The 24,945-nt window shown below is 36.4% G+C and overlaps 11 protein-coding genes across 11 annotated transcripts; 7 read left to right on the top strand and 4 right to left on the bottom strand.

Annotated features, from left to right (window-relative positions):
- The first annotated feature begins 109 nt into the window (after positions 1-109).
- Positions 110-885, top strand: TpMuguga_03g00113 (uncharacterized protein). Its single transcript, XM_758038.2, has one exon. The coding sequence runs from the start codon at positions 193-195 to the stop codon at positions 757-759; it is 567 nt and encodes a 188-aa protein (XP_763131.1). The 5' UTR covers positions 110-192; the 3' UTR covers positions 760-885.
- A 124-nt stretch (positions 886-1,009) lies between these two features.
- On the top strand, positions 1,010-3,284 carry TpMuguga_03g00112 (uncharacterized protein). Its single transcript, XM_758037.2, has 6 exons — positions 1,010-1,179; positions 1,211-1,467; positions 1,578-1,911; positions 2,230-2,637; positions 2,736-2,823; positions 2,854-3,284. Exons 1-6 carry the CDS (start codon positions 1,012-1,014, stop codon positions 3,279-3,281), a joined length of 1,683 nt encoding a protein of 560 aa, XP_763130.1. The 5' UTR covers positions 1,010-1,011; the 3' UTR covers positions 3,282-3,284.
- An 8-nt stretch (positions 3,285-3,292) lies between these two features.
- Positions 3,293-6,499, bottom strand: TpMuguga_03g00111 (Condensin complex subunit 2 family protein). The gene is made up of 4 exons (XM_061305631.1): positions 5,824-6,499; positions 3,808-5,270; positions 3,456-3,548; positions 3,293-3,425 (listed from the first exon to the last, which is right to left on the bottom strand). Exons 1-2 carry the CDS (start codon positions 6,440-6,442, stop codon positions 3,988-3,990), a joined length of 1,902 nt encoding a protein of 633 aa, XP_061160964.1. The 5' UTR covers positions 6,443-6,499; the 3' UTR covers positions 3,293-3,425; positions 3,456-3,548; positions 3,808-3,987.
- Positions 6,476-10,007, bottom strand: trxr2 (thioredoxin and glutathione reductase family protein). Its single transcript, XM_061305630.1, has 10 exons — positions 9,343-10,007; positions 9,150-9,287; positions 8,681-8,811; positions 8,523-8,589; positions 8,144-8,290; positions 7,844-7,925; positions 7,602-7,786; positions 7,455-7,535; positions 6,950-7,046; positions 6,476-6,794 (listed from the first exon to the last, which is right to left on the bottom strand). Exons 1-10 carry the CDS (start codon positions 9,886-9,888, stop codon positions 6,526-6,528), a joined length of 1,743 nt encoding a protein of 580 aa, XP_061160963.1. The 5' UTR covers positions 9,889-10,007; the 3' UTR covers positions 6,476-6,525.
- Positions 9,917-13,282, top strand: TpMuguga_03g00109 (Lipase maturation factor family protein). Its single transcript, XM_758034.2, has 2 exons — positions 9,917-10,327; positions 10,493-13,282. Exon 2 carries the CDS (start codon positions 10,503-10,505, stop codon positions 13,218-13,220), a length of 2,718 nt encoding a protein of 905 aa, XP_763127.2. The 5' UTR covers positions 9,917-10,327; positions 10,493-10,502; the 3' UTR covers positions 13,221-13,282.
- Positions 13,283-13,475: 193 nt separating this feature from the next.
- On the top strand, positions 13,476-16,098 carry sec1 (Sec1 family protein). Its single transcript, XM_758033.2, has 2 exons — positions 13,476-13,760; positions 14,095-16,098. The coding sequence occupies exons 1-2, from the start codon at positions 13,733-13,735 to the stop codon at positions 16,071-16,073; spliced, it is 2,007 nt and encodes a 668-aa protein (XP_763126.1). The 5' UTR covers positions 13,476-13,732; the 3' UTR covers positions 16,074-16,098.
- A 1,088-nt stretch (positions 16,099-17,186) lies between these two features.
- On the bottom strand, positions 17,187-20,280 carry TpMuguga_03g00107 (uncharacterized protein; the record flags this gene model as incomplete). Its single annotated transcript, XM_758032.2, has 3 exons — positions 17,187-17,421; positions 17,517-18,498; positions 18,750-20,280. 3 exons carry the CDS (start codon positions 20,278-20,280, stop codon positions 17,193-17,195), a joined length of 2,742 nt encoding a protein of 913 aa, XP_763125.1. The 3' UTR covers positions 17,187-17,192.
- Positions 20,281-20,444: 164 nt separating this feature from the next.
- Positions 20,445-21,779, bottom strand: RPL18 (Ribosomal L18p/L5e family protein). Its single transcript, XM_061305629.1, has 3 exons — positions 21,065-21,779; positions 20,791-20,911; positions 20,445-20,536 (listed from the first exon to the last, which is right to left on the bottom strand). Exons 1-3 carry the CDS (start codon positions 21,168-21,170, stop codon positions 20,476-20,478), a joined length of 288 nt encoding a protein of 95 aa, XP_061160962.1. The 5' UTR covers positions 21,171-21,779; the 3' UTR covers positions 20,445-20,475.
- Positions 21,780-21,783: 4 nt separating this feature from the next.
- TpMuguga_03g00105 (uncharacterized protein) lies at positions 21,784-22,952 on the top strand. Its single transcript, XM_758030.2, has 2 exons — positions 21,784-22,379; positions 22,697-22,952. The coding sequence occupies exons 1-2, from the start codon at positions 22,311-22,313 to the stop codon at positions 22,949-22,951; spliced, it is 324 nt and encodes a 107-aa protein (XP_763123.1). The 5' UTR covers positions 21,784-22,310; the 3' UTR covers position 22,952.
- A 331-nt stretch (positions 22,953-23,283) lies between these two features.
- Positions 23,284-24,032, top strand: TpMuguga_03g00104 (uncharacterized protein; the record flags this gene model as incomplete). The annotated part of the gene is made up of 1 exon (XM_758029.2): positions 23,284-24,032. The coding sequence occupies one exon, from the start codon at positions 23,284-23,286 to the stop codon at positions 24,016-24,018; it is 735 nt and encodes a 244-aa protein (XP_763122.1). The 3' UTR covers positions 24,019-24,032.
- Positions 24,033-24,289: 257 nt separating this feature from the next.
- On the top strand, positions 24,290-24,883 carry TpMuguga_03g00103 (uncharacterized protein; the record flags this gene model as incomplete). The annotated part of the gene is made up of 1 exon (XM_758028.1): positions 24,290-24,883. One exon carries the CDS (start codon positions 24,290-24,292, stop codon positions 24,881-24,883), a length of 594 nt encoding a protein of 197 aa, XP_763121.1.
- Between the last annotated feature and the right edge of the window lie 62 nt (positions 24,884-24,945).

Genomic DNA, 24,945 nt, shown 5'->3' with positions numbered 1-24,945 from the left:
GATTAACTTAATTTCATATATTCTGATGGTATTGCCCATTTTTATAAGATAATTTCCCCATCCAAATTCAATCAACCCTAACCTTCCTACCTAATATTCCTTGCTAATATTCCTACCTAATATTCCTACCGAATATTCCTACAGTTCTAGGATTCTCATTTGGTATTAAAATTTTTAACCTCAATTTTCCGTATGAATTTAATAATTTGTTTAGTAATTTTAATATTTAAAGTTGTTACCGGTGCACCGTTTCTTCTGGATAGAAGTCTTCTAAAGGAGGGACATCCTATGGTATCAGCGCTCCATTACGCTTCTTATACTTACAATGAAGGCTTAGGAAGTGAGGGAGAAGGTCATCTGAGATATTTATATTTGGTACCAACTTACGATCACGTATCGCATTTTAGAGACGGGGTAGGATCTGGTCCGCCTGGCCATGATCCCCTGGTTCATAGTAAACTTACTCCAGACTATCAATTGGGTGAGAGAATGACTGAATTAGTTGGTCTTTCAGACTGTAAATCGTGGCATGCAGTGGTCGTAGGTGTTTGGCTCAATGACCTTCACACTTTTAAATACTTTTCCGCCACTCATAAAGATAACAAGTGGAAGTATAACTATCACAGTGACTTGGAGAGTTTGGTAGAGTTTGTAAAGGGTAAATTATACGCCGAACACCTCAGAGAATTACTCGCCAAAGGCGTAGGATCGCACCTTTTCCTTCAAAAACTTGCTCAACAATATGGAAACCTTCTTTAAATCTTAATATCTCAGTTTATTCCAAGGTTCATTTCAAGGTTTATTTCAAGGATTATTACAAGGTTTAAAGGGGATTAAAGGGGATTAGGGAGTTTCAGGGTAAATAAATTTTTTATGGCAAAATTGTGGAATAATATTTAATTTTTAATTTTTTAACAATTTTTCATTAATAAATAATTTTATTCATATTGTTAAAATTTGTTGATTATTGTGTGGAATCTCACAATCCAGTGGTACAAATCACTTGATATAATGTTAGAATTGGAAGTATTGCAGAATAATATAAAGAAGGACCCGGGGGCTAATTTTGACAATTTCTACCACAGATATAATGAATTCATTTCATTATTTGAAATTGTCAAATTAACGCCGCAAATTTATAACTCAGACTTCATCAAACTACTTGATTTCATCATCAACGTAAGCTATCATAAATTTAATCTTTTCTCAGACCATTTCCTTCTACAATAACGCCAATAATAACTCCAGTTATGCCTCCGACAGTACCTCCAGTAGTACCTCCAGTAGTACTAATGGTACTAATGGTATCTCCGGAGATACTGTGGATACTACGGGAATGAGTGGATTATGTATAAATTTGATAAACTATGTGAAGGAGAATAAGAATATATTAAATGAAAAGATGAGAAAATTGATCATAAACTCGACCTTCAATCTGCGTACCAAACGCCAAATCAACCTTCAAACGTAAATAAATTAGATTATTATTCTGTAAATCACAATTATATCTTGATATTTACAATTATATGTTGATATCTACTGTAGTAATATATTTCCAGTGGTGAAAAATGGTTTAGGGTAATAATTGAGTGGTTGGAGTTGTTGGACCTGAATGACCGTCAGCAGAGGAAAAAGTTATTTAATTTTATCTTGAAAGATTTAATAATTTTAAGTAAATCAGCTGATAAATCAGCTGTAAAGGAGGTTGAAACTATTTTATTCAACAACGTCAAGAGCTCAAACTCGGCGGTGATCCGCCTCTTAAGCTGCTCAATAATACTCGAAATGTGCCGTCGAAGGATCTGGAATAATTCTTACATACTAAACTCAGTAGTCAACACAGTCACCGCTCCAAAACAACAAAACACTAAACTCCTCCTACTACTCACACACTTCCTCATACAATCCAAAGTACTCTAACAATCAATTAGTTAATTAGTTAGTTAGTTAGCTATTGAGTTATTAAGAGGTTTTGAGGACTATTTTACGTGATCAGGGAAATTTTTTCCCTAACCCCTCCTTTTCCCTCTGAAATTCGCCCCTAAAATACTTCTAAATAACTCTAAAATATGACTAAATTACCCTTAAATTACTATAAATTAACGCCTAATTACCTCTAAATTACCTCCTAATTACTATAAATTACCTCCTAGTTACCCTTAAATTACTATAAATTACCTCCTAATCACCTCTAAATTAACGCCTAGTTACTCTAAATTAATGTTGTAGAACTATTATGGAATAGTATTTGAGGAGGAGGAAGATGATTTAGGAGTTGGTTCAGGACCAAATAACATAATTCTGGACCTGAATGAGCCTTTTGAGCTTGTGACTAATCTTTTACAACGTGTAAATTCCAGCTACGGTAACTTGACTTACGCGAATAAAATCACAATTTTAAAGCTTGTGGCAGCCGTAATATCCAAATTTAAGCTCACGTATCCGCAGTTCTACGAGCTCATAAACAAGTACATCAACCATAAGCAACCGCACATAACGAAGATTCTTCTCGTTCTAATCACCTCAACACATGAACAACTGAGCTCACAGATCCTCACACCAATTATTAACAACCTTTTACTCAACTTCGTCTCACACGATCGCGATGAAAATGTCATCATCATCGGAATCACCACCGTATCACCTGTTCATTTAACTATTGAGTTATTGAGTTAATTAGTTAACTACTGAGTTATTTATTGAGTTAATTGGTTAATTAGTGTAAAAATGTGTAGATCCGTGAGATGTGTAGGAGAGTTGTGGATTTGCTGAAGAGCGAGGAGTTGTTGAGTTACTTGTCAGAGTTCAAGCACAAGTCCAAAAGTATGAATTAGCTATTTTAACCATTTTTAGACGTTAATATCAACATCAAAAGCGCGCTAAAACTGTTTAAAGAGTTCAAAAGACACCCGAACCCCAAGCAAGAAAATGGACCACACTCCCAGCAAGATGGAGATTCATACACAGATTCAGATGAAAAATCTGATGAAAATTCAGACGTAGATGACACAGTAGATGAGTCTGATGAAATATTTGAGAGAAGAGACAGGAGATTGGAGAATAAGATGAGTTTGAAGGAGGAGAAGAAGTTGAAGAAGAGGCTGGCGTTTAGTAAGAATAACAAGCGGCAGAGCTTAACGAATAAAATAAAGCTCAGAAACAAGCCTCTGCTAATGACACTGCAGAGCAGAAGAGTCAAACAGAAGCTAAACGCAAACAATAAAAAAATCAGTAAAATTAAAAAATACTTCAAATCCAACAAATGCCGCAGGCACTACTAATTTTAATATAATTTTATTAACATAATTTTATTAGATTAGGTTGTTGAGTAGTTTGTGTAGCAAATTAGGCCGTTTTCGCCTAATGTGTATTTGATTATTCGTCAACTTAACCTCATTCACATTCTTCAGCTTATCAATCAAATACTAAAAAAAAATAATAATTTATGTGTTAACCATTGGATTGACTAGAATTATGCGATGTCCGTTTTTCTTGTTATTGTTATTGTACCAAATCACGCCGTTACGACCCTCAAATATACCACTAAACTACACAAATTATTACCACAGTTACAGCATAACACTTAATTAATATTATATAACACTAAAATAAGGCTAAAATAAGGGTAAAATAACACTAAAATAAGGCTAAAATAACACTAAAATAAGAGTAAAATAAGGCTAAAATAGAGTAAAAATAACGGTAAAATAAGGCCAAATTAAGGGTAAAATAACGGTAAAATAAGGCCAAAATAACACTAAAATAAGGCTAAATAAGGCTAAAAAAGGGCCAAAATAGAGTGTATACTTGGAAGTTTGTGTAATTTTGTATGATTCCATTTTTTATCCCGTTGCCTAGACAATTAACAAAATACGCAAAAATCAAACATAAAAATATATTACACATTTAATCACATTTAATCAAATTTAATCAAATTTAATCAAATTTTATCAAATTTTATGAAGATTTATGAAGATTTATGAAGATTTACTCCTGGATGGAGAAGTTGATGGAATCCCCATGGAGGAAGAGGTTATGCTCGTTTGACACGTGTAGTAGGCACACGAAGATGATATGAACTGTGACGACGTTCCTGTCAAACCTTTTGTAAACACTTGAAATTAGCTGAGAAAATGACAAGTTCCTGCCCTCAGACTCGAAGATACTCATTATGGCCTTTTTTAACTTATTTATGTCCACTACTGTTACTTTAGTATCTGCAGGCTCAGGTTCAGCTTCGTCACCACAGTCAAACTCGCCCATCCCAGGCTCGAACACGTCCTCAGTGTGCTCATTTTCAACAAATTTTACCTCACAGTCGAGATTACTGACCTGGTCAGAGCTCTGACTGATGAGAATGTTGTTCACCAGTAGCTTATTCGGGTTTAAACTGAGGTTCAAGTTGAAGCTCCTGTTACTAGTACTGAACTTGATCTTCTTATTATAGTAAGATAAAAGTTCTACAGAGTCTAAAACGGTGCTTAGGTTATTTTCTAGGACGAATTTGACGAGTGAGGTCACCGGCTTGGCGGTACGAATTTTAACTTCGCGCGCCTTTCTCCGTTTCACGGTCACGTTTTCTAAAATGCCGTCAATTGCAATTTCTGACCCCGGGACATTTGATAAATATGCTTCACGGGGTACCAAATCCGTCAACTGCGTTCCCACGTCCTGCGTGTTTGTGAGAGAATTAAAGTCTGAAATTTGTGAATTGTCTGCGGTATAAATTTCCGGGAATTCGTGAGTGCTAACGGCGTCATAGAAAGCGTCCACGTCATCTGCATCAAGAGGTTCATTAGCGCCTTCCGGGACCATCTCAGACTCAGGTAATTCTGACATATTCAGATCTCCCAAGTGTATATCATCAGGATTATCATCAGGTATTTCAGATTGAGTGGTGATGGATAGAATTTCAAAGGGGTTGTGTGTTGTGCCGTATAATTGTTCGATGTATTGATTTATTTCGGGTAATATCGTCCTGGTACCCTGGTCACTCCTTACTATCTCCGATAACAACGACTTATTCAGCCGTAAATCTGCACCATTAGAAGTGGCATTTACACTTAGTACGGAATCCTTAACTGGATTAGTATAGGTATTGGTGTTGAAGAGTGAGATGAGTAGGTTGTGTATGAGAATGTTGAGCATGAGGAGGTTGAGAGAGTTATTGAAGAGAGAGGAGATTTTAAGAAAGTACGGGTCCATTAGGACATTGTCCACCTCCAACTTACTCAGCGTTACCTCATTCTTCAACAGTAACGTGTTCTTTCCTATAACAATTTTAATCAGTTAAGTAATAGTATACTAAGGCGTAAAATAAGGAAAACTAGGGGTAAATTAACAATAATTTAGAGTTATTTAGAGGTAATTTAGGGGTAAATTAGAGGTAATTTGAGGGTAAAAATGACTATTTTAAGACTAAAATAACACTAATTTAGAGCCAAAATAAGAGAAAAATAAGACTAATTAAGGGGTAAATAGGCCCAAATTTTGGTTAAAATAACACTAATTTAGGGTAAAATAAAGTAAAATAAGACTAGTTAAGGCGTAAAAAATGACTAAAATAAGCCTATTTAAGCCAAAATAACACCTAAATAGACCAAAATATGGCCAAAATAACACTAAAATAAGACCAAAATAAGGCTAAAAATAGCTATTTTAAGCTAAAATAACACTAAAATATGACTAAATAGAGCTAAAATATGACTAAATAGAGCTAAAATATGACTAAATAACACCTAAATTAAGCCTAAATAATGACTAAATAACACCTAAATAGAGCCAAAATAGCCCTAAATAATGACTAGATAATTTAAGTTTAACCTGTGAATTCGTACAGTTTGATATTTTTTTTACTGCGTTTATTGATATTTGCGTTTTCGTTGTTATTTTTACTCTTGATATTCGTCAGAATGTTGAACGTTTTATTATAAATCGCCTCGACTCTGTAGCTGTAGACTTTACTCGCGCTTTCCACCACCTTCGAGATCATCGAGTAGTTAATGTCCTCTGTGCCATCCTGGGACCGCTGACGTTCACCGACTGTACCCGGACCGCTTTCCTCCTCGTTAATTTGTATCAAGTCGTCGATGTGGTCTATGATTCCAATGTCAAACGCGTTGTAGGTACAAATTTTATTATTTGAAAGGGCCGTCACACAATTATTAAATAATAATAACAACTCGTCCCTTCTCAACTTTTTCTCCGATAATTTATTATTTTCACTTATCAACTGATTATTTAATTCTGTGTTAACAGAGTTGAAATTTGCGTTATTAGGGGTAAAATCTGAATTTTCGGGGACGGGAACGGGATTCTCAGGGTGTAGGAGAGGGTTCCGCGAATTTGCAGAATCATCGCCGGATAAGTGGATTTTTTTACTATTTTTATCCTCTAGAATTATTTTCCTCTTATTTGACAATCTCACATTACTTTTACTCATTATACAATATGTAAAATATGTACACTAAACACGGGAGGATACACCATATTACACCCAGTGTAACACTAACTGATGGAGAGGGTTTAGCCGCATTTACCGCCGGCGCAGCCGCCGGTGGCGACCCAGGAGTCGCCGCTGGCCTTGGTAACGGTGAGGTTAACGAAGCTTTCAGCGTCAGTTGGATGAATTCCGACGGTCTTATCCAAGTCACTTTTCTTCGCATTGAGCGTAAAGAGGACTGAAAACCCCTGCATAATCTCACCCGCATTCGGGCCCACAAAATGCATTCCAACGATCTTCCCGTCCCTCAAACAAATTACTTTACTCAAACACGTCATAGGATAGTCAAACTCTACAACAATTATTACACTATTGAGGTGATTAGGAGGTGATTAGGAGGTAATTAGGAGGTAATTAGGAGGTAATTAGGAGGTAATTAGGAGGTAATTAGGAGGTAATTGGGGGTTAATTAGGGGTGAGATGATGAGAAAAATGTGTAGTTGTTACCGTCGTTGGTTTTTTTGTTGATTCTGTGGACGGGTGAGATTTCTAAGTTGTTGTATTCCTTGAGGTAGATTTCCAGGTTCTCCTCACCAAAACGCTCCTACACATTTTTTACCACTAATACGTAATTAAGCGTAAAATATGACTAATTAAGGGTAAAAAATAACTATTTTAAGACTAAGTTAGGGGTAAAATAAGGCTAAATTAGAGTAAAAATAAAGCTAATTAAGGGGTAAAATAAGACTAAAATAAAGCTAATTAAGGCGTAAAAATGACTATTTTAAGGCTAAAATAACACTAATTAAGAGCCAAAATAAGAGAAAAATAAGTGTAATTTAAGAATAATTAAGGCTAAACTAAGGCTAAATTAAGGCTAAACTAAGGCTAAATTAAGGCTAATTTATACGTAAAATAAGGTAATTAAGGCTAAAATAAGACTAAAATAAGACTAATTAAGGCTAAATTCGAGTAAAAATAGAGTAAAAATAAGGCTAAATGGGAAAATTACAATGGCTTCTTCTTCGGTGAGACCGCACGAGGAATATTCAAAGGGCGTATAAACACATTTCGGCACATTCTCATAGTTCATCTAAGTCAAATTTACAATAAATTAACTGTAAACAATAACTGGTCAGTAGTTAATAAAACTGTGTACTTTTGTGTTTGTATTGGAGTAAAGTCGCTGAATGAGTAACTCTGAGGATTTAATTGCTACGGGCGCGAGTTTGGGCACTTTTGACACAATGTCGCCAACAGCGTACACATTTTTTATATTAGTCTCCTCGTTAGGCGCTATTATATTACCATTCCCATCAAACTCCAGACCCAACTCCCGTAAATCTGTAAACAATTAACTCGTAATCAGGTTAGTAAATAAGTAATAGAACAGTGTATTACTCTGAGTGTATTGTAGTGGAATGCGTCCAATGGCATATAGTACAGTGTCGTAATCATTCACACTCCCATCACTAAACGTTACCTACTCAATACCATTAGTACGTAAATTACTATAAATAGTGTGTAGAAATGTGTAAAATACTGTAAATAGTGTGTAAAATGTGTAAATTAGTGTGTAAATGTGTGTAAAAAAGACACGTTAGTGTCGAAATAAGACACGGTAATGTGTAAAATAAGATAAAATGTGTGTAAAATACTATAAAAAATGTGTAAGAATGAGTAAGAATGTGTGAATTTTACTTTGAGGCGTTGGTTGACTTTTTCAATTTTGGTTGGCAGTTTCTGGTATAGAAAGGAGACGCCGGACGCTTCCATAAGCTCCTCCACCTTCCGCACACACTGCCTGTCAAAACCTCTCAATAATATACTACGGACCGATACATCCACCTATAAACATTATTAACAATATTATAATAATATTATGTTAGTATAGTAAGTAATAGTATAGTATAGTTAAGAGTATAGTAAAGTAGCTCCCTCTAGGGGTATATAATTAAGTATATAGTAAGATAGCTCCCTCTAGGGGTATACATTAAGATAGCTCCCTCTAGGGGTATAGTTAAGGCATTAGGTATATAGTAAGTAATAATAGTATAATAATGGTAATAGTGTAGTATACGTCGAATCCTAGGCCTGTGAGGAACCCGGCACATTCTAATGCTACATAACTCGCTCCAACTATCAATCTACAACATATTCACACTATATAAATAAGTTGTAATAGTATAATTGTGCAATAGTTTAATTGTGTAAATAGTTGGGAAAGAGTGGGAATACGTTTTGCCTGGGGAGGTATTGAGTTTGAAGAGATCATCGGAGGTGATGGCGTATTCCAGAGCACCTTGAACATCTGACGGCACATAAGGCCTCTCACCAACCGCTATTATCACCTTTTCACCCACCACACTCTACACATTTTTACACTATTAACTATAGTAAACTAAATATGATCAAATTTAGGAAAAAATAATTCCAAAAAATGGAAATTTGGAAATAAATGCAAAAGTTGATCGGGTTAGGAGAAATAAATTTTCTCACCCCGAATTATTGCTGCTTCAACAACACATTTACCAAAAAACAATTGTAAATTGTAAATAAATACCAAAAAGGTTGCAAATTGAGAAATAATGGGGATACGTAAATAGGTAACTGAGTTAGTAGTAACCAAGGGACAAAAAGAGTCCCATTGGGGTGGCTAACTCCGTAGAAAAATAACTGGTGCCCCGCAGTGACACCGTAACGGTACCTTAGTTTCATTATTGTGAGTATATTCTACAGTATTATTATGTTTAAGAGTGCCGTAGGCGTTGATATAATCCACGCCAGCCGTCGTTAAACCCGAACGATACGAAAAATTCAACATCTTCACATAATTCTGGATCGTCTACAATTAATTATTATTATTGTGTTAATTGTTAATTATTATTGTGTAAATTTACTTGTGTGAGTTTGGTCCAGTTGACCTGTTCTTGATCCGGTGAGCTTGTGATCCCATATTGAAACCTGTCGTATTGTGTGCTCCTGAGTAGGCTGGCGTAGTGCATGAGTTTCTTGGGGATACACCCGACGTTGACGCAGGTACCGCCAACACCCCAAGACGTACCCCTGGGTGACGGTGTCACGTAGTCAAACAGTACTGTCCTCTTGCCTAACCTGGCGGCTTCCTTTGCCGCCGCCATTCCAGCCGGACCCCCGCCCAAAACCACCAAGTCATAACGGGCCATAGGATTACGGAGTTGTACAGGAGTAGAATAACAAGTGGAGTGTTGAGAGTGTAAACTCGTGTTAGGGTTGGGATATTTATTGAAAAGGGAAATTGTGCGATCGGAAGGATGGAAGTTGATGTTATAACAGAGCGAGTGAGGGGTGAAATCAGACTGCCGAAAGAGTAAATAAGACGACAAAAAAATCCTCGGAACGGCACTTGAGATCAATTTTAACCTTTTAAAATTAAACATTTTAAGCTCACAAATTAACTCCTCCATCGGGTAACTTCCCGTTCACAGTTCACAATTCACACTTCACATTTACACCTCAAATAATTTTTTTCAACTATTTAATTAATTTTAATTAATTTTATTTATTTAATTTTTTTTAGTTATTTGTGGTTAATTTGGAGTTATTGAGTGAAATTTGGGGGAAATTTGGGATTATGGAGATTCCACGTGTAAATCCCGGAATAGTAAAAATTCCTAAAAACCGAAAAAAACCAGTTTTAAGCCTAATTTTACCCCTGAAATTTGCCTTAATTTGGCCTTAATTTGGTTAAATTTGGGCTTAATTTGGTTAAATTTTGTTAAATTTGGGCTTATTTGACTGGTTACGCATTAGCTATGTGCACCTTCTGCACATTCTGGAACTCAGGCGTTAAATGGCCTTCAAATCAGATTTTTCCTTAGTATCGCAATTCCCTCGAATAAAAAGGTAATTTTTACCCCTAGCCACTGATAATTACGAGTTAACTCTTTTATCTCCCAATCCACCAAAGTTAGACATAATTTCCACAGTCCCACCGATAAACAATTAATAAAAATACTTATTTAATTATTATTTAATGATAATTTAATGATAATTATGTACCGTGGATAGATTGTTGTAGATGGAGGAGTGTGTGTTTTCTGGTGATGACGAGTCTCAGTTGACGAGTGTGAGTTATACTCCGCGTAGCGGCGAGTTTGAGTTGAGTGAGGGCTTTGTGATTTTGGAGAATGAGGACAAGTGCCTCAGGTCCAGGTGTCACACGTATGAAATTAGCGCCAGTTTCTTCTGCCGCATGCTTTCGCTGGTTTACTTTTTCTCGTTTATTTCTAATATTAACCAGGTTTTGGGCCTGTTTGGCACTGCTGGGATGTACGACGCTGCCAGCTATTCGTTTCTCCAAAATATCGCCAGTAAATCGTTTTACGAGGCGATCACAGAGTTCCCCAGCCTCTTCCTCATCCTCCCAATCTCAGACTTCACACTCCGAATCGTCCCCTTTGTCGGGATCCTAACCTCGTTCATAATGTTTTTAACGGGGTTCAACTGCATGTACTCGTTTTTGCTGCTTTGGGTGCTGAAGTTGTCGCTGGTGGCGCTGTTCAGGTCTTTGCCCAAGACGGTGTCGGATTTACTACTACTCGAGGTTGGATTTCTCGCAATTTTCATCTTTTCGCCCTTTAAATTCTTTGATAAACATTTGAGCCTGGATTTGCCCTCGCTTGTCAAGTGGAGCTTCAGACTCCTGTCGTACAGAGTCGTACTCCTCTCAGGGCTCTATAAGATTTTTCTTAAGCTTAATTTTCAACACATTTTAACCTCCATACCACTGCCCACATTTTTTGCCCATTTTTTAACACGCGCCGTGGCGAAGTATTCTTTCTTGAACACGTTACTCACGGTGGGATTATTATTTTATGAGGTGGTTCTGAGTGTTTTCATAGTTACTCCGCACAGGAGTTGTAGGCTTTTTGGTGGAATGGCGCTGATGGTTTATGGTTCGGTGTTTACGCTTTTGGGTAATTTTGGCCCCTTTTATATTTTGCTGCTGTTGACATCGTTGTTTTGTCTGGATGACCAGTTTTTACACCCCTTTACGCAGTGGAAGTTTAACCCGTTCGCCAAGTCCGACACTCTCATGAAGAAAGTATCCATCGATCTCATCGAATCTCTTACCAACAGTGGGGACAGTGTAGAGAGTGTGGAAAATGTGGAAAATGAGGACCCAGTAGACACAGTAGAGAGTGTAGATAATGTGGACAATGTGTTAGAATGTAACACGGTGCGTAGTGAGGAGTGTACGGAAGAAACATTTGGTAGTGTGTACATAGAGCGAATTTTGAGTAATTTGAGCTATAACAGGCATCGTGAGTATTTAAGGGATTTCATGAACCTGGACAACTTATCCGTCTCGGAGCTGTTCAAGAAGATTATCACAGATTTGTTATTCCTCCTGTATCTCACGGTGATCCTAGTGTTACTACTGTTGCTACTCTTGTTTCCACACTACAAGGGAGTCAAATCGCTAATCCTGTTCCTTGTGTGTGTTCTGCTGAAATCGCATTGTGAGGCTGTTAGGACTAAGATCTCTTTGTTACAGGGTGAGTACACTTTGTTCCTGTTACAATCTATTCTCATATTTGAGATGGTTAAAAATGGCCCAAATACCTGGAGTTTTCTGCTGTGGATTGGGTTAACGGAGTTACAACTCAATCTTTCCAAGAAAATGGATAACATGCACCACCTCACCAAGATGATCATACAGTCGTTTCTCTTTATACACTTGATTGTGTTTAGTGTTCGGGTCTTTCAACACTCCGTTACGGAGATTTTAACCCCCCAATCCAATAATATTCGTAGTGTAAATATTAATACTATGAGTAATATTAATACTATGAGTAATATTAATACTATGAGTAATATTAACACTATTAGCAGTGGGATGAACAATTTCTATAGTGTGAGTAACTATAGAAATGTGTTTAGGGTTGGTAGGGATCGGTACGAGTTGGTGATTGAGGGGACAAATGAGTCAGTAGTGACCACGAGGACACACTGGGAAGAATATTACTTCAAGAGGAAACCCTCAAAACTCGATCAGTTCCCACATCTCACTCCCTTTTATCAATACTTTCTAGATGATATACTAGTACAATCCTTCAATCTACAGTATAATAATAGTAATAGTAATAGTAATAGTAGTAGTAATAGGAATAATAGGAATAGTGTTAGGAAGAAGAAGTATGTAGTAACTACAGGGGACACAGGGGATACTGGGGACACTGTGGAGGGTACTGGGGACAGTGTGGACAGAGTGAACGGTGATGAATTACCATACGCCGTAACGGAAAAATTCATTTTCGACTTGTTGCGAATGTTGTTGATGGGTTCTGGAGAGGTAAAAAACCTAATGTATAACCCGTTTGAAGGCACAAAACCCAAATACACCAGAGTACTTCTATACAAATACTATTTCTCCAACTTACACAGTGGAAACTCGAACACCAGGAGTAAGAATTGGTACTACAGAAATCTCGTCACGGAACTTATTCCGCCTCTCTACTACAATTCCAGGGGCACTCTAAGTCAATCACACAACACAACTAATAGTACAAATTATACAAATAGTACAGTAAACACAGTGAATAGTAGGGTGAATAGGGAGAAAAGGGAGAAAAGTGCGGTAAATAGTACAAATGGTGTGAATAAAGTGGAGGAGATGGTGCATATGGTACATGTGATACCGGCGAGTAGTCACCCGGGAGTACCGTTGGACATGGCAGACAGCTTTAACCACAAGGTACCAAACGTCGATGGGATCATAATCACCTCCAAATAACAAACACAATTGTAAATAATTTGTAAAATTATTTTAACATTTTAATGTTGTAAAATTTTTAATATTCTAAAAATAATTTAATTTTGTAAAATTTTTAATATATTGTAAATAATTTAATTTTGTAAAATTAATTTAATATATTTTAAATAATTTAATAATGTGAAATAAGGGTAAAATAGGTGAAAAATGGTGAAAATTGGAAAAAATGTAAATTTGTGAAATATGTCGTAAATGGATGTGTTGGGACTAAAAATAACGTAAACAAATTATATATAAATTTTATTAATTATTATTTTACGAATTTGAGCTAATTTATTTTAATCTTTTTACTCAAGTGTACAGTAGATCCAAAATTACTCATCTCTAACCTTTTTCAAATAATTAATTAAATTTAATAAAATTAACTAAATTTAATAAAATTAACTAAATTTAATAAAATTAACTTAATTTATTGATTTAACTTAATTTATTGATTTTACAGATGATTTCAATTTTATAAATTAGTTCCCAAAATGTCTCTCAAACAAGCCGCCAAAGAACGTAATTTCCACTCAGCCATATACTTACACCCTTAGTTATATACTTAATTATACCCTAATTATATACCCCTAGAGGGAGCTATCTTACTATATACTTAGTTATATACCCCTAGAGGGAGCTATCTTACTATATACTTAATTATATACCCCTAGAGGGAGCTAATTTATATACCCCAAGAGGGAGCTAATTTATATACCCCAAGAGGGAGCTACTTTACTATATACCCCTAGAGGGAGCTATCTTACTATATACTTAACTATATACCCCTAGAGGGAGCTATCTTACTATATACTTAACTATATACTTAAATATTAGCTCGGTAAATCATGTGTAGGTCTGTTGTGGGCGATCCGCCAGGTGGTAACTCCGTTTGGTAGGGTGATAATGTTGGTGGATCCGATGAGTTTGAAGATAGTTTCATCATGTTGTCAGCTGAGTGACGTTCTGGACGAGGGTGTGGACTTGGTAGAAGTTTTAACAAAGCGTAGGGAGCCTTTAAAGAGTAAAAACGTGCTCTGCATCCTGAGTGATTTGGGTTATTTGGATCTCCTGTTGAAGGATTTTACGCCTGGAAAAGAGCATTACATGGGCGTTTTCATCATGTTTAACTGTCACCTTAGGGACGACTCAGCCCTGAGAAAAATCGCACAAAACATGAGCTTTGAGAAGGTGCTCGGGTGCGTGGAGCTCTTTCTCAACTTCGTCCCCTTCGAGTCGAACATATTTTACTCACAGATTAGCTCACTCCAGAGTCTTTACGGTGGTTCATGCTATGATTCGTACGTCAGTACGGTAAGTAGTAAAATTGTGAGCCTGTGTAATGTACTCAATTTGACCCCGAGCATAAGCTTCCACGACGCAAATTCACAAGTTATAAAGTTAATTTGCCACAGTGTGACCCAACTGATCAGTGAGACCATTAGGGGGAAATCCAATTTAAAACCGTGCGACCTGATTGTCTTTGACCGGAGCACTGATTTCACACCCGTTTTCATTCACGAATTTACATACCAAGCACTCGTCTACGATTTGCTTAATATTCCCTATTCTACTGTACGGGGTCAGGGGAATTGTTTCCAGGGAACAAATAGTCCACTTGATTCCCAGAGATCACAGAACTCTAATGATAACACAACGGATACTACTGGAGAACGAGTGGACAACTGTTATGAGTTTAAGGTGGTTGGGAGTGACAGGGTGGAGCGTAGGGTTGCGTTGTTGGACGCTGAGCTGGACGTCCTCTGGGCAAAGTACAGACACATGCACATTCAAGAGGTTAACACTCTAGTCCTAAGTGAGATTGACAAGTTTAAGAAGACGCCGGGTGGAAAGGCGCAGAGTATGTTGGAGCAGATGCGGAATTTGCCGAACTTGCAGTACCTGATTGAAAAGTACTGGGCGCACCTGAACCTCACGAATGAGTGCTTTAACCAGGTGCAAAAGAGAGACTTGATCAGGCTCTCAGAACTCGAACAAACCATCGCAACGTCACTAGACTCGAAAATGAAATCCACTACACACGCCAAACTGTTCGACAAGCTCGTCTCCATCCTCAATCAATCTAATAATAGTAGTAATATGAACCAGAGCTACCAGTTATCGAGAGGTCCGGACAAGAAGTTAATGCTGCAGAATAATTTTAAGTTTGGCAATGTTGAAGATGTGTCGGAAACTCCATCACTCCTGCCCGACGACAAGGTGAGGCTGATTTTGTTATACTTGTGCAACTACAACGTTGGGGTCGGGGGCTTAAAAGAGCTGTTAAAGGTCATTCAACTCGATTACAAAGCCGTAGAACTGCTGCAAAGGGTTCTAAAATCTCTTCCCATAATGAACAATGGGAGTGGTAAGCCAGTGCACAAATTGGCAAACGACGGGATAATAAATTACTATAAGAAGCTGAGTGTAGAATATGACTCCTCGAGGTTCGTCTCACACCTCACCTACACACTCGACCAGTACCTCAAACACGATTTTCACCACGAACACATCACACCCTATAACACACACAATATTAATAGTGGGAACACGGTAAATAGTGGGAACAGTGGGAACATTGGGAACACGGTTAACAATAGTAATAGTGGAAACAGGGTAAAGGGTGTGAGAATGGAGTTGAGTACGTTTGATGTGTTGTTGGAGCGAGAGGAGGGAGCGGATGACGGTAGGCGGAGGGTGTTGGTGTACGTGCTGGGCGGTGTGACGTTCAGCGAGTGCAGGGAAATTTACAAGATTATGAATAAAAGACATGTGGAAATCTACTTTGGAGGGGATGAAATTGTCATACCCGCACAACTCCTACAAACTTTTTAACCTCATAATATTTTAGGATAGTACCTATTATACTAGTATATATTATATACTATATATTATATTATGTATATGGTATTATAAACTACTTCATATGCAGCTAATTTAGTAGCAAAACCCAGACACATAATACTATACATACTATATGTTATATACCATATATTATATACTATATATAATATATACTATGTATATGTATAGTAGTAGGAGTATACTAGGGTATATTATACACTTTAGTATACAGTAAGATAACAATTATTACAGTGTAAATACTCCTTAATAAAGTCATTAAACACTGTAAATAGTATATTAGAGTCATTATACTATGTTATATACACTTATCCTGTCACCTAAACCCAGACACCTATACCAATATACATAATATACATACTATAGTATATTATAGTATATACAATAGTATATAATATAGTAGTATATATATTAGTATATAAGTATGGTACTGAATTAAGACCTAAACCACCACTTTCAACTCCTAAACACTCTTGTATACCGTTGTAAAACACGGTAAACACCATATTATAACCCTAATATCCTGTGTATTATGGTATTTATACCCTGATTTACTGCCTATAACACTCAACTATTACTATACCACTATACTATATATACCATACTATATATACTATAGTATGTATATGTATAGTATTAGGAGTATACCAGGGTATATTATATACTTTACTATACAGTAAGATAACACTCATTGCAGTACTATTTAACACTTAATACTGTTTAATACAGTTATTATAAGCTTAAATATGTATAATAGAGTTGTTATATGCTGTGTAATATACACTTAATTAACTACCCTAAACCCAGACACATATAATACTATACTATATATTATATACCATAATATACTATAGTATACTATAGTACTAACAGTATTAGTATATTATACACTATTTATACAATTATTACAGCACTAAATACAAATTAACACTATTTAACACTGTAAATAGTATGTTAAACCCTGTAAACAGTGCTGTACTATAGTATTTATACACCCAATTTACTACCCAAAAACACTAAACCCAGACACCTACCAAATACTACCATATATATACTATACTATATAATAGTGAATGTGTAAAATAGAGAGGATTAGGATCGATTAACGAGTGTGTACATGTTCATTTTGATGGAGAGATCGTCGAAGCCGTACTTGTCAATCCAGTTAATAAAGTTCTGAGGCGACGGCATCTTGTCACACTGACCGTCCAACTCACCACTCCCCAGATCCAACTCACCACTCCTCACGTCCAACTCCTTACTCCCCAGATCCAACACGTCATCCAAATTCCTATTCGTCCTTATCGATCTTATTATATGTCTACAACATTTTAACTCATCTTTAACTACTTATTAACTATTTACTTTAACTACTGTGTTAACTATATAACAAAGTGGAGACTGCGTAAAAATTACGTTCTGAATTTGGATTTGTCGTGGATGGTTTGATCGGGTTGTTCAGTTTTTCCGGCAAAAAGGGTACAAATGTACTTGTAAACCCGGGTGAGAAATCCCGTGTCCTCGGAATCCGCTGCATCCGTGCCCAAACTTGCCACCTCCAACTGCTCCGACGAATATGACGTACTCAAAGATACGGTACCAGAATTACCAAACGTACCTTTGCTACTGTTATAATTGCTACTGTAACCTGAATTACCCAATGTACAAGTGTTAGAGTAACCTGGGGAACCTGATAAACCAGTGTTACAACTGGTATGATTATTTCTGAGAGTGTATTCCCAGAGTTTGAAGACCCAGTTGTTGTATTCTTGTTCAATTTGGTTCTTTAATGCGAGTTGCATTTGTAGGTTAAACTTGACATTGTTGTTCAGTTTCGCTGCGCAGAGTGGTATGAATGAGCATTCGTAGTTATCCACCAGTGATATCGTAATGAGTTGCAGATTATAGTTGAGTGATCTGAGGTTTAAATGATTTTGTGTGATTAACTTTGATAACCAGCACTTGTTAAAGCTACGCAGGGTGGGTGGCACACTGTCGTCAACTCGGTACAACTGGATGTATCTCCTGTTTAACACGCTTTCATAGTAGTTCTCCGGCTCATAGTTCATTATACACAAGTAAATCCTACTGTTTGTCTTAATTAAACCGTCCAAACCCTGGGCACATGGGCTTTCAAAACCATAACACACATTTTTTATATTAGCAGATTTATTAGTGTGTGTATAAGAATTGTGTGTATTAGTGTGTGTATTGGATGTGTGTGTATAAGAATTGTGTAGACTGGGTGTGTGTGTATTTGGGGAATCGTTGAGATCGATGTTAAATGTGTTAGAGTTGAGATTTGGAGAGTTGATGTTGAGATTGGGGTTTAGTTTAATGTAAACGTTGTAGATGTTCCAAAAGCTTTCCTCATCGGCACACAACTCAGACTTCTTCACTACAACAAATTTGACATTAGTATTTTATATGCTATAGTATATCTATAGTATAGTTAAGTAGCTCCCTCTAGGGGTATAGTTAAGTAGCTCCCTCTAGGGGTATATAGTTAAGATAGCTCTCCTTAGGGGTATATAGTTAACTATAGTAAGATAGTTCCCTCTAGGGGTATATCTAAGGGTATATAGTTAAGTAGCTCCCTCTAGGGGTATATAAGATAGCTCCCTCTGGGGGTATGGTTAATAAAATTACCTGTATTAATCTTCATTTTATTGATATCCGGGTTACTCCTGTTACTCACACCCGTGTCGGTGGTGTAAAAGAGTATGATAAACTTGGGGATCCACTCCTTGGTGTTGGTAGACTGTAGCCATGCCCATCCGGAGTTAATAACGTTAAAGCTCTTGACAGTATCGTTGATGGGATTACTGGACCCGCTCGGCGCACTGGTAGGCGTGTCAATTACCAAATTTACCCCCTCAGGCAACGTACTAAACGATTGCAAAAAACTCTTATTAAATATACGATCCATCAAACTCTTATCCACACTTTCCACATTTTCCACATTATCCATACTATTGACCGTATTATCAGTAGTATTATCCATATTATCAGTAGTATTATCCATATTATCCAAAGTATCCACAGTATTATCCACATTGTCAGCAGTAGTGTGAGAGGTGTTAAAAGGACTGAAATCGGTACGGCATGTTAATCTGTACTCTAAGCCTTCGTTGGGGTCATTTACAGTAGTGTAAAAAGGATTAAACATGTTCATCTTATACCCATCCGTCCTATACGTTTGATCTCCCTCTTTCTCCATAGTTTCCACATTATCCACATTATCCACACTATCCATACTATCAACACTGTCTGAAGAGTTAAAAGAGTTAAAAGAGTGGGAGTAGTGTGAGAGTTGTGAGTTGAGAGAGTTGATGAAGTTGCGTACGGCGTTGGGTTGTCTGGTTAGGAGCGCTTCGACGTCGTCTTGGTACATAATTGGTAATCTTTTCTTAGTTTTTACTGCATTTCCTTCTGATAGATTGGAATTACTCCGTACTGCATTCAGGTTACGCTTCACAGTTAATATCTCGTCCACTGCATTGATTTTGATATTACCCTTGGCAGTAACAGAAAGAAGTTTACTGTTTACACAAGTTCTGGACTCTACTGTAGAGTTGTTTTCGGGGTCAAAATCGGTAAATCCAGTGCCAGAATCAGTGCCAAGTTGAGCCGCATTAGGATTTTTATTCAGTAGTTTAGAATTTTCATCCGATATTTCAGGATTTTTATCGAATATTTTGGGATTTTTACGCAGTATTTTATGATTCGAATTCGATATTTCAGGATTTTTATCAACTTTTTGAAGATTTGGATCGATTTTGTGAAAATTTGTGGAGTTGAAATTTTGGTTAAAATTCAGGTAAAAATCACTTGATGTGTGGAAATCTGAGCCAATTTCATCAAATTTTATCTCACCAGATGAATCCTCAGATGGAAACTCCTCACTAAGATCTTCAGAATCCCTATCCTGTGAATTTCCGGGTATAAACTCCCCAGTAATATCCTCAGAAACCCTATCCTGTGTATTTCCGGGGATAAACTTGTTAGTAATATCTCCGGAGACCCTATCGTGTGAATCTCCGGGTATAAAATTGTTTAATTGAGTAAAGAGGGGATTGTGTTGAGATTTGTTGATATTTTCGAAAAAATGTAACTTTTGGTTAAATTGTGTTTTATTGGAAGGTAAGTCGCGGTTATAAGGTAATCCCAATCCTACCATCTCTCCCTCACACTCAATTTAATTATTTATCCTATTTTACTATTTCAACACTGTATTAATATTTTAACACAGTATTAATATTTTAACACCTCTCTGCACCCTTGGATTCTATCCAGCCTACAGTGAGTGATTTATTTAGCAAATTCCCGTTATCACATTTAGTATAAATAATTTATTATATTAAATTTTTTGGGATTAAAAATTAAGTCCGACTTTCCTAGCGCCAATCGCCAACGCCTCCACCCTTCCGTGATATCTAACAATTATCATTTTACACTAATTTATACTAATTTATACTAATTTATGCTAATTTATGATATTTTTAGGCTATTTTAAGCTATTTTTATGCTAATTTTATGCTAATTTAAGGATATTTTTATGTATTTTTATGCTATTTTTATACTAATTTTTATACTAATTTTATGCCAATTTTCACGTATTTTTGTGAATTTTTGACAATCGTCTTCACCTCGTGTTAACTCGTGACAACAAAATATATGATGATATTACCTGTAGTGATTTCGATCGAAGAAGACTTTGGAGATTCCTCTGGAGAGTGCTTGTCTTCCAATTAACTTCCCCAACTCATACGCCGCCCTCACCGTCCCGCCATTGTTCCTCTCCAATCCCACTAATCAACATCATTAACTCACATTACCATACATTACTATACATTACTATACATTACTATACATTACTATACATTACTATACATTACTATACATAATTGTGTAAACTCAGAAATATAACTCATGACAGTGTAAGTAGTGTAAATAGTTGATACGATGTTTGGTTGGTGTTGTGCCGAAGATGTGTGAGAGGTATTTGAAGTTAGTGGCCATGAAGCAGAGTACGTTTCTGGTAACGTCGTCGACGATTGTGGCGTACATTTGTTTCTTTGTCTTCTTCAGTGTGAGCCTAGGCCTTCTTTTCCCTTTGATTATGTCGTCAGATAATAATTTACACGGCGGTCCCAACTCACAACGCGCCACATCCTCCTCAAATATACCACTCCAAAAACCCTAACCCATTTCTCAATCTGTTAACTCCTAACAATAAAATTAACTATTTAACTGTGTAAAATATCTGTAAAATGTGGATTAGAGCGGGTTGGTACGGGTTTGTGTAGTTTCCGGGGCTTGGGGAATCCGTGCAACTGACTCCTCTTGGTCAACCATAACACCAATTTACCCCCAAATTTACCCTCAAATTTACTGTTAGAGTTAGTGTGAGAGGGAGCTAAAGTGAGGGAATTGGGAGAGGGAGCTAGAGTGAGGGAATTGTGAGAAAAAGTGTTTGGGATAAAACTGTTTGCAAATTTGATAAATAGTAAAAATATTAACAAGTTAAACATTTAATAATTTACACATTTTTTAGTTTATTAACTTCATTCGACGGAATCTGTGGTGTAAACAACAAATCTACACAATTTATCCCAAAATTATCAAATTAATTTTCTCAAAATTATTATCTCAAAATAATAAAAATAAAATAAAAAATAAAAATAAAATAAAAAATAAAAATAATTAATTATTGAATAAAAATAACTTGAGAAAATTTGTTGAAATTGGACTTGAAAAATCTGGAAAAAAAGTTGGCTGTGAGAGATTACGTGAGGGAGGAGTCGTTGCCGGGTATATTGAATCACCCGGTGCAGCAGGGATTGCATGGCGACAGGGACTACGAGCTTGAGGAGAAGGAGCAGAGGACTGTGATAACCTCTGCGGTGACGCCGGAGGACATCGAATTCTACGAAGAACTTGAGCTAAAACAGGAGAAAATCTGGAAAAGAAGAATTAAACAAAGGGAAATCTTCCAAAAAGAACTAAACAAAATTCAGACACAAATTAACTCACAAAGCGATTCACAAAGTGATTCACAAAGTGATTCAGGCGATGAATTGAATTTATCTGAGGGTAAAACTTTGGGAAATTCGTACTTTACGGAGGATAAAGTAAGTAAAACTTTGAAGGTAAAAATAAGAGAAAAGTCCGGAGAACATGTGAAAAATAGTTTAATCGAAGGCTACGATGATTAAGTCAAACTTTCTATCCGCCATTAAAAAATATGTCCCACTCATCCCCTACGGTATTAAAAATGTATCCACATTTTTTACTCATCTTACACATTCTTACACACTTACACACACTAATACTAGTTTACACATCTTACACATTTTTACACACTTACACACTTTCGTGTCTTATTTACACATCTTACACACTAACGTGTCTTATTTACACATTTACACACATTTCTACACACTTTTACACACTTACACACTAACGTGTCTTATTTACATATCTTACACACTAACGTGTCTTTTTTACACATTTACACACATTTCTACACACTAACTATAGTATATTACACACTAATAGTATATTACTAATAAGAGGAATTGAAAAATTGTTAGAGTAAGAATTACAAGGAGAGTAAGAGGCAGCAGCGTATATCGATGGAGAGTATGCGTAGGCAGCGGGAGTTGAAGGGGTTAATATTGGACAGTAGGAAGACGTTAATGATGAGTTTGAGGGATAACACGGGCATCAGCTGGGGTCGTTCAAAGCTAATACTAAAACACTTGGAAACACACCACAGACATCCAAGCACCGATGATAAAAAACTCAGACAAAAAATTAATGACATCGTTAATCTCATTAAAAATTAATTTGTCCACATTATAACACTGTACTATACTATTAACTATATACCCCGAGAGGGAGCTATATTACTATCTAAGGGAGAGGGAGCTACTTTACCTATAGTATTTAACTATATACCCCTAGAGGGAGCTAATATTACTATATAGGGGAGAGAGAGCTACTTTACTGTATAACTTTAATACTAGATAAATACTGTACTATACTCTTAAACCCAGACACATAGTATACTATACTATATATACTATACTACACTTTATATAAGTATAGTAATCCTATTTACAAGTTATTTACAGTATAATTAAAGCCTAAATTACAAATTTTGTATGTATTGGTAAGAATGTACTGGCCCTACCAACGCCTTACTGACCCCTCCCAATCACTAGATATTAACTTAATACTACTGAATATGGCTACGGAACCACAGTATAAAGCTGAATTAATCAATGGTAGACCTGTTCTATACCAGAAAACTACCCCCGAATCCGCCTGGGACGACATAACACACACTAGACATAACGTTGACAATCTGGAATTCTACGACTTGGATATCAAGTTAACCAAAGTCTCCCAGTGTTCAACAGAGTTATCCGGTCTTATTTTCAGGATATTCCTGAATTTCCTCTGCTACCACATCAAACTGGGTGATAAGTTATTGTGGTCCTACTGTGCAGATCCTTTTCAGGGATTACCAATTCAAATCCTATTCAATCTCAAGAGAAACAGTATGACTTTAGTGTTTAGTGGTAACAGATTGAAGAATTTGGACATGAAGGGATATGACCATACTGACTGGGTGAAGCCTGGGAAACCACTTACCAGATTCAAGACTGAACGAGTAATATCTCATAAGGGAAAATTAGTACAGTTGTTTGGTGAGGATGAACCATTATTACAACTGGTCGTTGATGAGGAAAAGTTTTGGGAGTACAAAAAAGGTCCATTGCCAATCTCACGTATTGCTCAAGTGCCGCAGTGCACAGTTACACTTGTTTTCCCAATTAATACTCAAGATAGTAGTGGTAACAATTACCAACCACTCACATTCGTTGCTACTCCCACACCAATACCATAATATACTATACTATATATTATACTATATATATTATATATATTATATATATGTATATTAGGTACAGTATTAGGAGTATACTAGGTACAATACTATAGTAACTATACACAATTACTACACTTTATATAAGTATAGTAATCATATTTACAAGTTATTTACAGCTTAATCAACACATTAAACCAGTATTTTATATGTTTTGGTAAGAATGTACTGGCCCTACCAACTCCCTGTGCACCCCTCCTAATCACTCAATATTAACTTAATACTACTGAATATGGAGTCGGATGGCCAATTCAAAGCTGAACTTATCAATGGTAAGCCTGTTCTCTACTATAGAACAAACCCTGAAGGTGCTTGGGAGAACATTACACACACGAGACATCAGCTTGACAATTTGGAACTCTACGATTATGATCTCAACTTAACCAAGGTAAAAGATTGTAAATCAGAGTTAAAAGGGTTCATTTTCAAAGTATTCTTCAGCTTCATATGTTATCATATTAAGCTGGGTGACAAGCTGGTATGGTCCTACTGTATCAGTAAAGTTACTGGAAAATCACTCGAACTCCTCTTCAACATTAAGACTAATAAAATTAGCTTAAAATTGGAGAAAGGCACTGAGGATTTGAATATGAGAGGCTATGACTATAATAACTGGGTAGTGCCTGGGAGACCACTGGAGAAGTTCAGAACCTTTCGTGTTATCAAAGATGGACTAAGAACAGCGCATTTATTTGGTGAAGATGAGAATTATGACGAAATAGCCTATGGAGAATTCGTATTAGTCAATGGACCAAACGATAAACCAATCTCTTACATCACCAACAACACCAAAAAGACATTCGAAGTCATATACAAACTACCTTAATATCATACACTTTACATAGTATTCTATATTTATATAGTAAAGTAGCTCCCTCTCCCCTATAT

The sequence above is a fragment of the Theileria parva genome, assembly GCF_000165365.1.
Source record: "Theileria parva strain Muguga chromosome 3 map unlocalized ctg_530, whole genome shotgun sequence".
Taxonomy (NCBI): Eukaryota; Apicomplexa; class Aconoidasida; order Piroplasmida; family Theileriidae; genus Theileria; species Theileria parva.
This window is presented reverse-complemented; position numbering and strand designations above follow the sequence as displayed.

Excerpts from the sequence above, each read along its gene's own strand:
- trxr2 (XM_061305630.1), bottom strand. The coding sequence starts at position 9,888 with ATGGAGGAGTTAATTTGTGAGCTTAAAATGTTTAATTTTAAAAGGTTA. Across the intron at positions 7,536-7,601 it reads ACTCCAATACAAACACAAAA|ATGAACTATGAGAATGTGCC; the intron begins GTACACAGTTTT and ends AATTTGACTTAG. Across the intron at positions 6,795-6,949 it reads CAACAAAAAAACCAACGACG|AGTTTGACTATCCTATGACG; the intron begins GTAACAACTACA and ends TAATTGTTGTAG.
- TpMuguga_03g00113 (XM_758038.2), top strand. The coding sequence starts at position 193 with ATGAATTTAATAATTTGTTTAGTAATTTTAATATTTAAAGTTGTTACC.
- sec1 (XM_758033.2), top strand. The coding sequence starts at position 13,733 with ATGTCTCTCAAACAAGCCGCCAAAGAAC. Across the intron at positions 13,761-14,094 it reads CAAACAAGCCGCCAAAGAAC|GTCTGTTGTGGGCGATCCGC; the intron begins GTAATTTCCACT and ends AATCATGTGTAG.
- TpMuguga_03g00109 (XM_758034.2), top strand. The coding sequence starts at position 10,503 with ATGGAGGAGTGTGTGTTTTCTGGTGATGACGAGTCTCAGTTGACGAGT.
- TpMuguga_03g00111 (XM_061305631.1), bottom strand. The coding sequence starts at position 6,442 with ATGAGTAAAAGTAATGTGAGATTGTCAAATAAGAGGAAAATAATTCTA. Across the intron at positions 5,271-5,823 it reads CAAACTGTACGAATTCACAG|GAAAGAACACGTTACTGTTG; the intron begins GTTAAACTTAAA and ends AAATTGTTATAG.
- TpMuguga_03g00112 (XM_758037.2), top strand. The coding sequence starts at position 1,012 with ATGTTAGAATTGGAAGTATTGCAGAATAATATAAAGAAGGACCCGGGG. Across the intron at positions 1,180-1,210 it reads TACTTGATTTCATCATCAAC|ACCATTTCCTTCTACAATAA; the intron begins GTAAGCTATCAT and ends ATCTTTTCTCAG. Across the intron at positions 2,824-2,853 it reads GTTCAAGCACAAGTCCAAAA|ACGTTAATATCAACATCAAA; the intron begins GTATGAATTAGC and ends AACCATTTTTAG.
- TpMuguga_03g00105 (XM_758030.2), top strand. The coding sequence starts at position 22,311 with ATGATTAAGTCAAACTTTCTATCCGCCATTAAAAAATATGTCCCACTC. Across the intron at positions 22,380-22,696 it reads TCCCCTACGGTATTAAAAAT|AGTAAGAATTACAAGGAGAG; the intron begins GTATCCACATTT and ends AAAAATTGTTAG.
- RPL18 (XM_061305629.1), bottom strand. The coding sequence starts at position 21,170 with ATGTACGCCACAATCGTCGACGACGTTACCAGAAACGTACTCTGCTTC. Across the intron at positions 20,912-21,064 it reads CACAACACCAACCAAACATC|TGGGATTGGAGAGGAACAAT; the intron begins GTATCAACTATT and ends GATGTTGATTAG. Across the intron at positions 20,537-20,790 it reads TTCGATCGAAATCACTACAG|ATATCACGGAAGGGTGGAGG; the intron begins GTAATATCATCA and ends GATAATTGTTAG.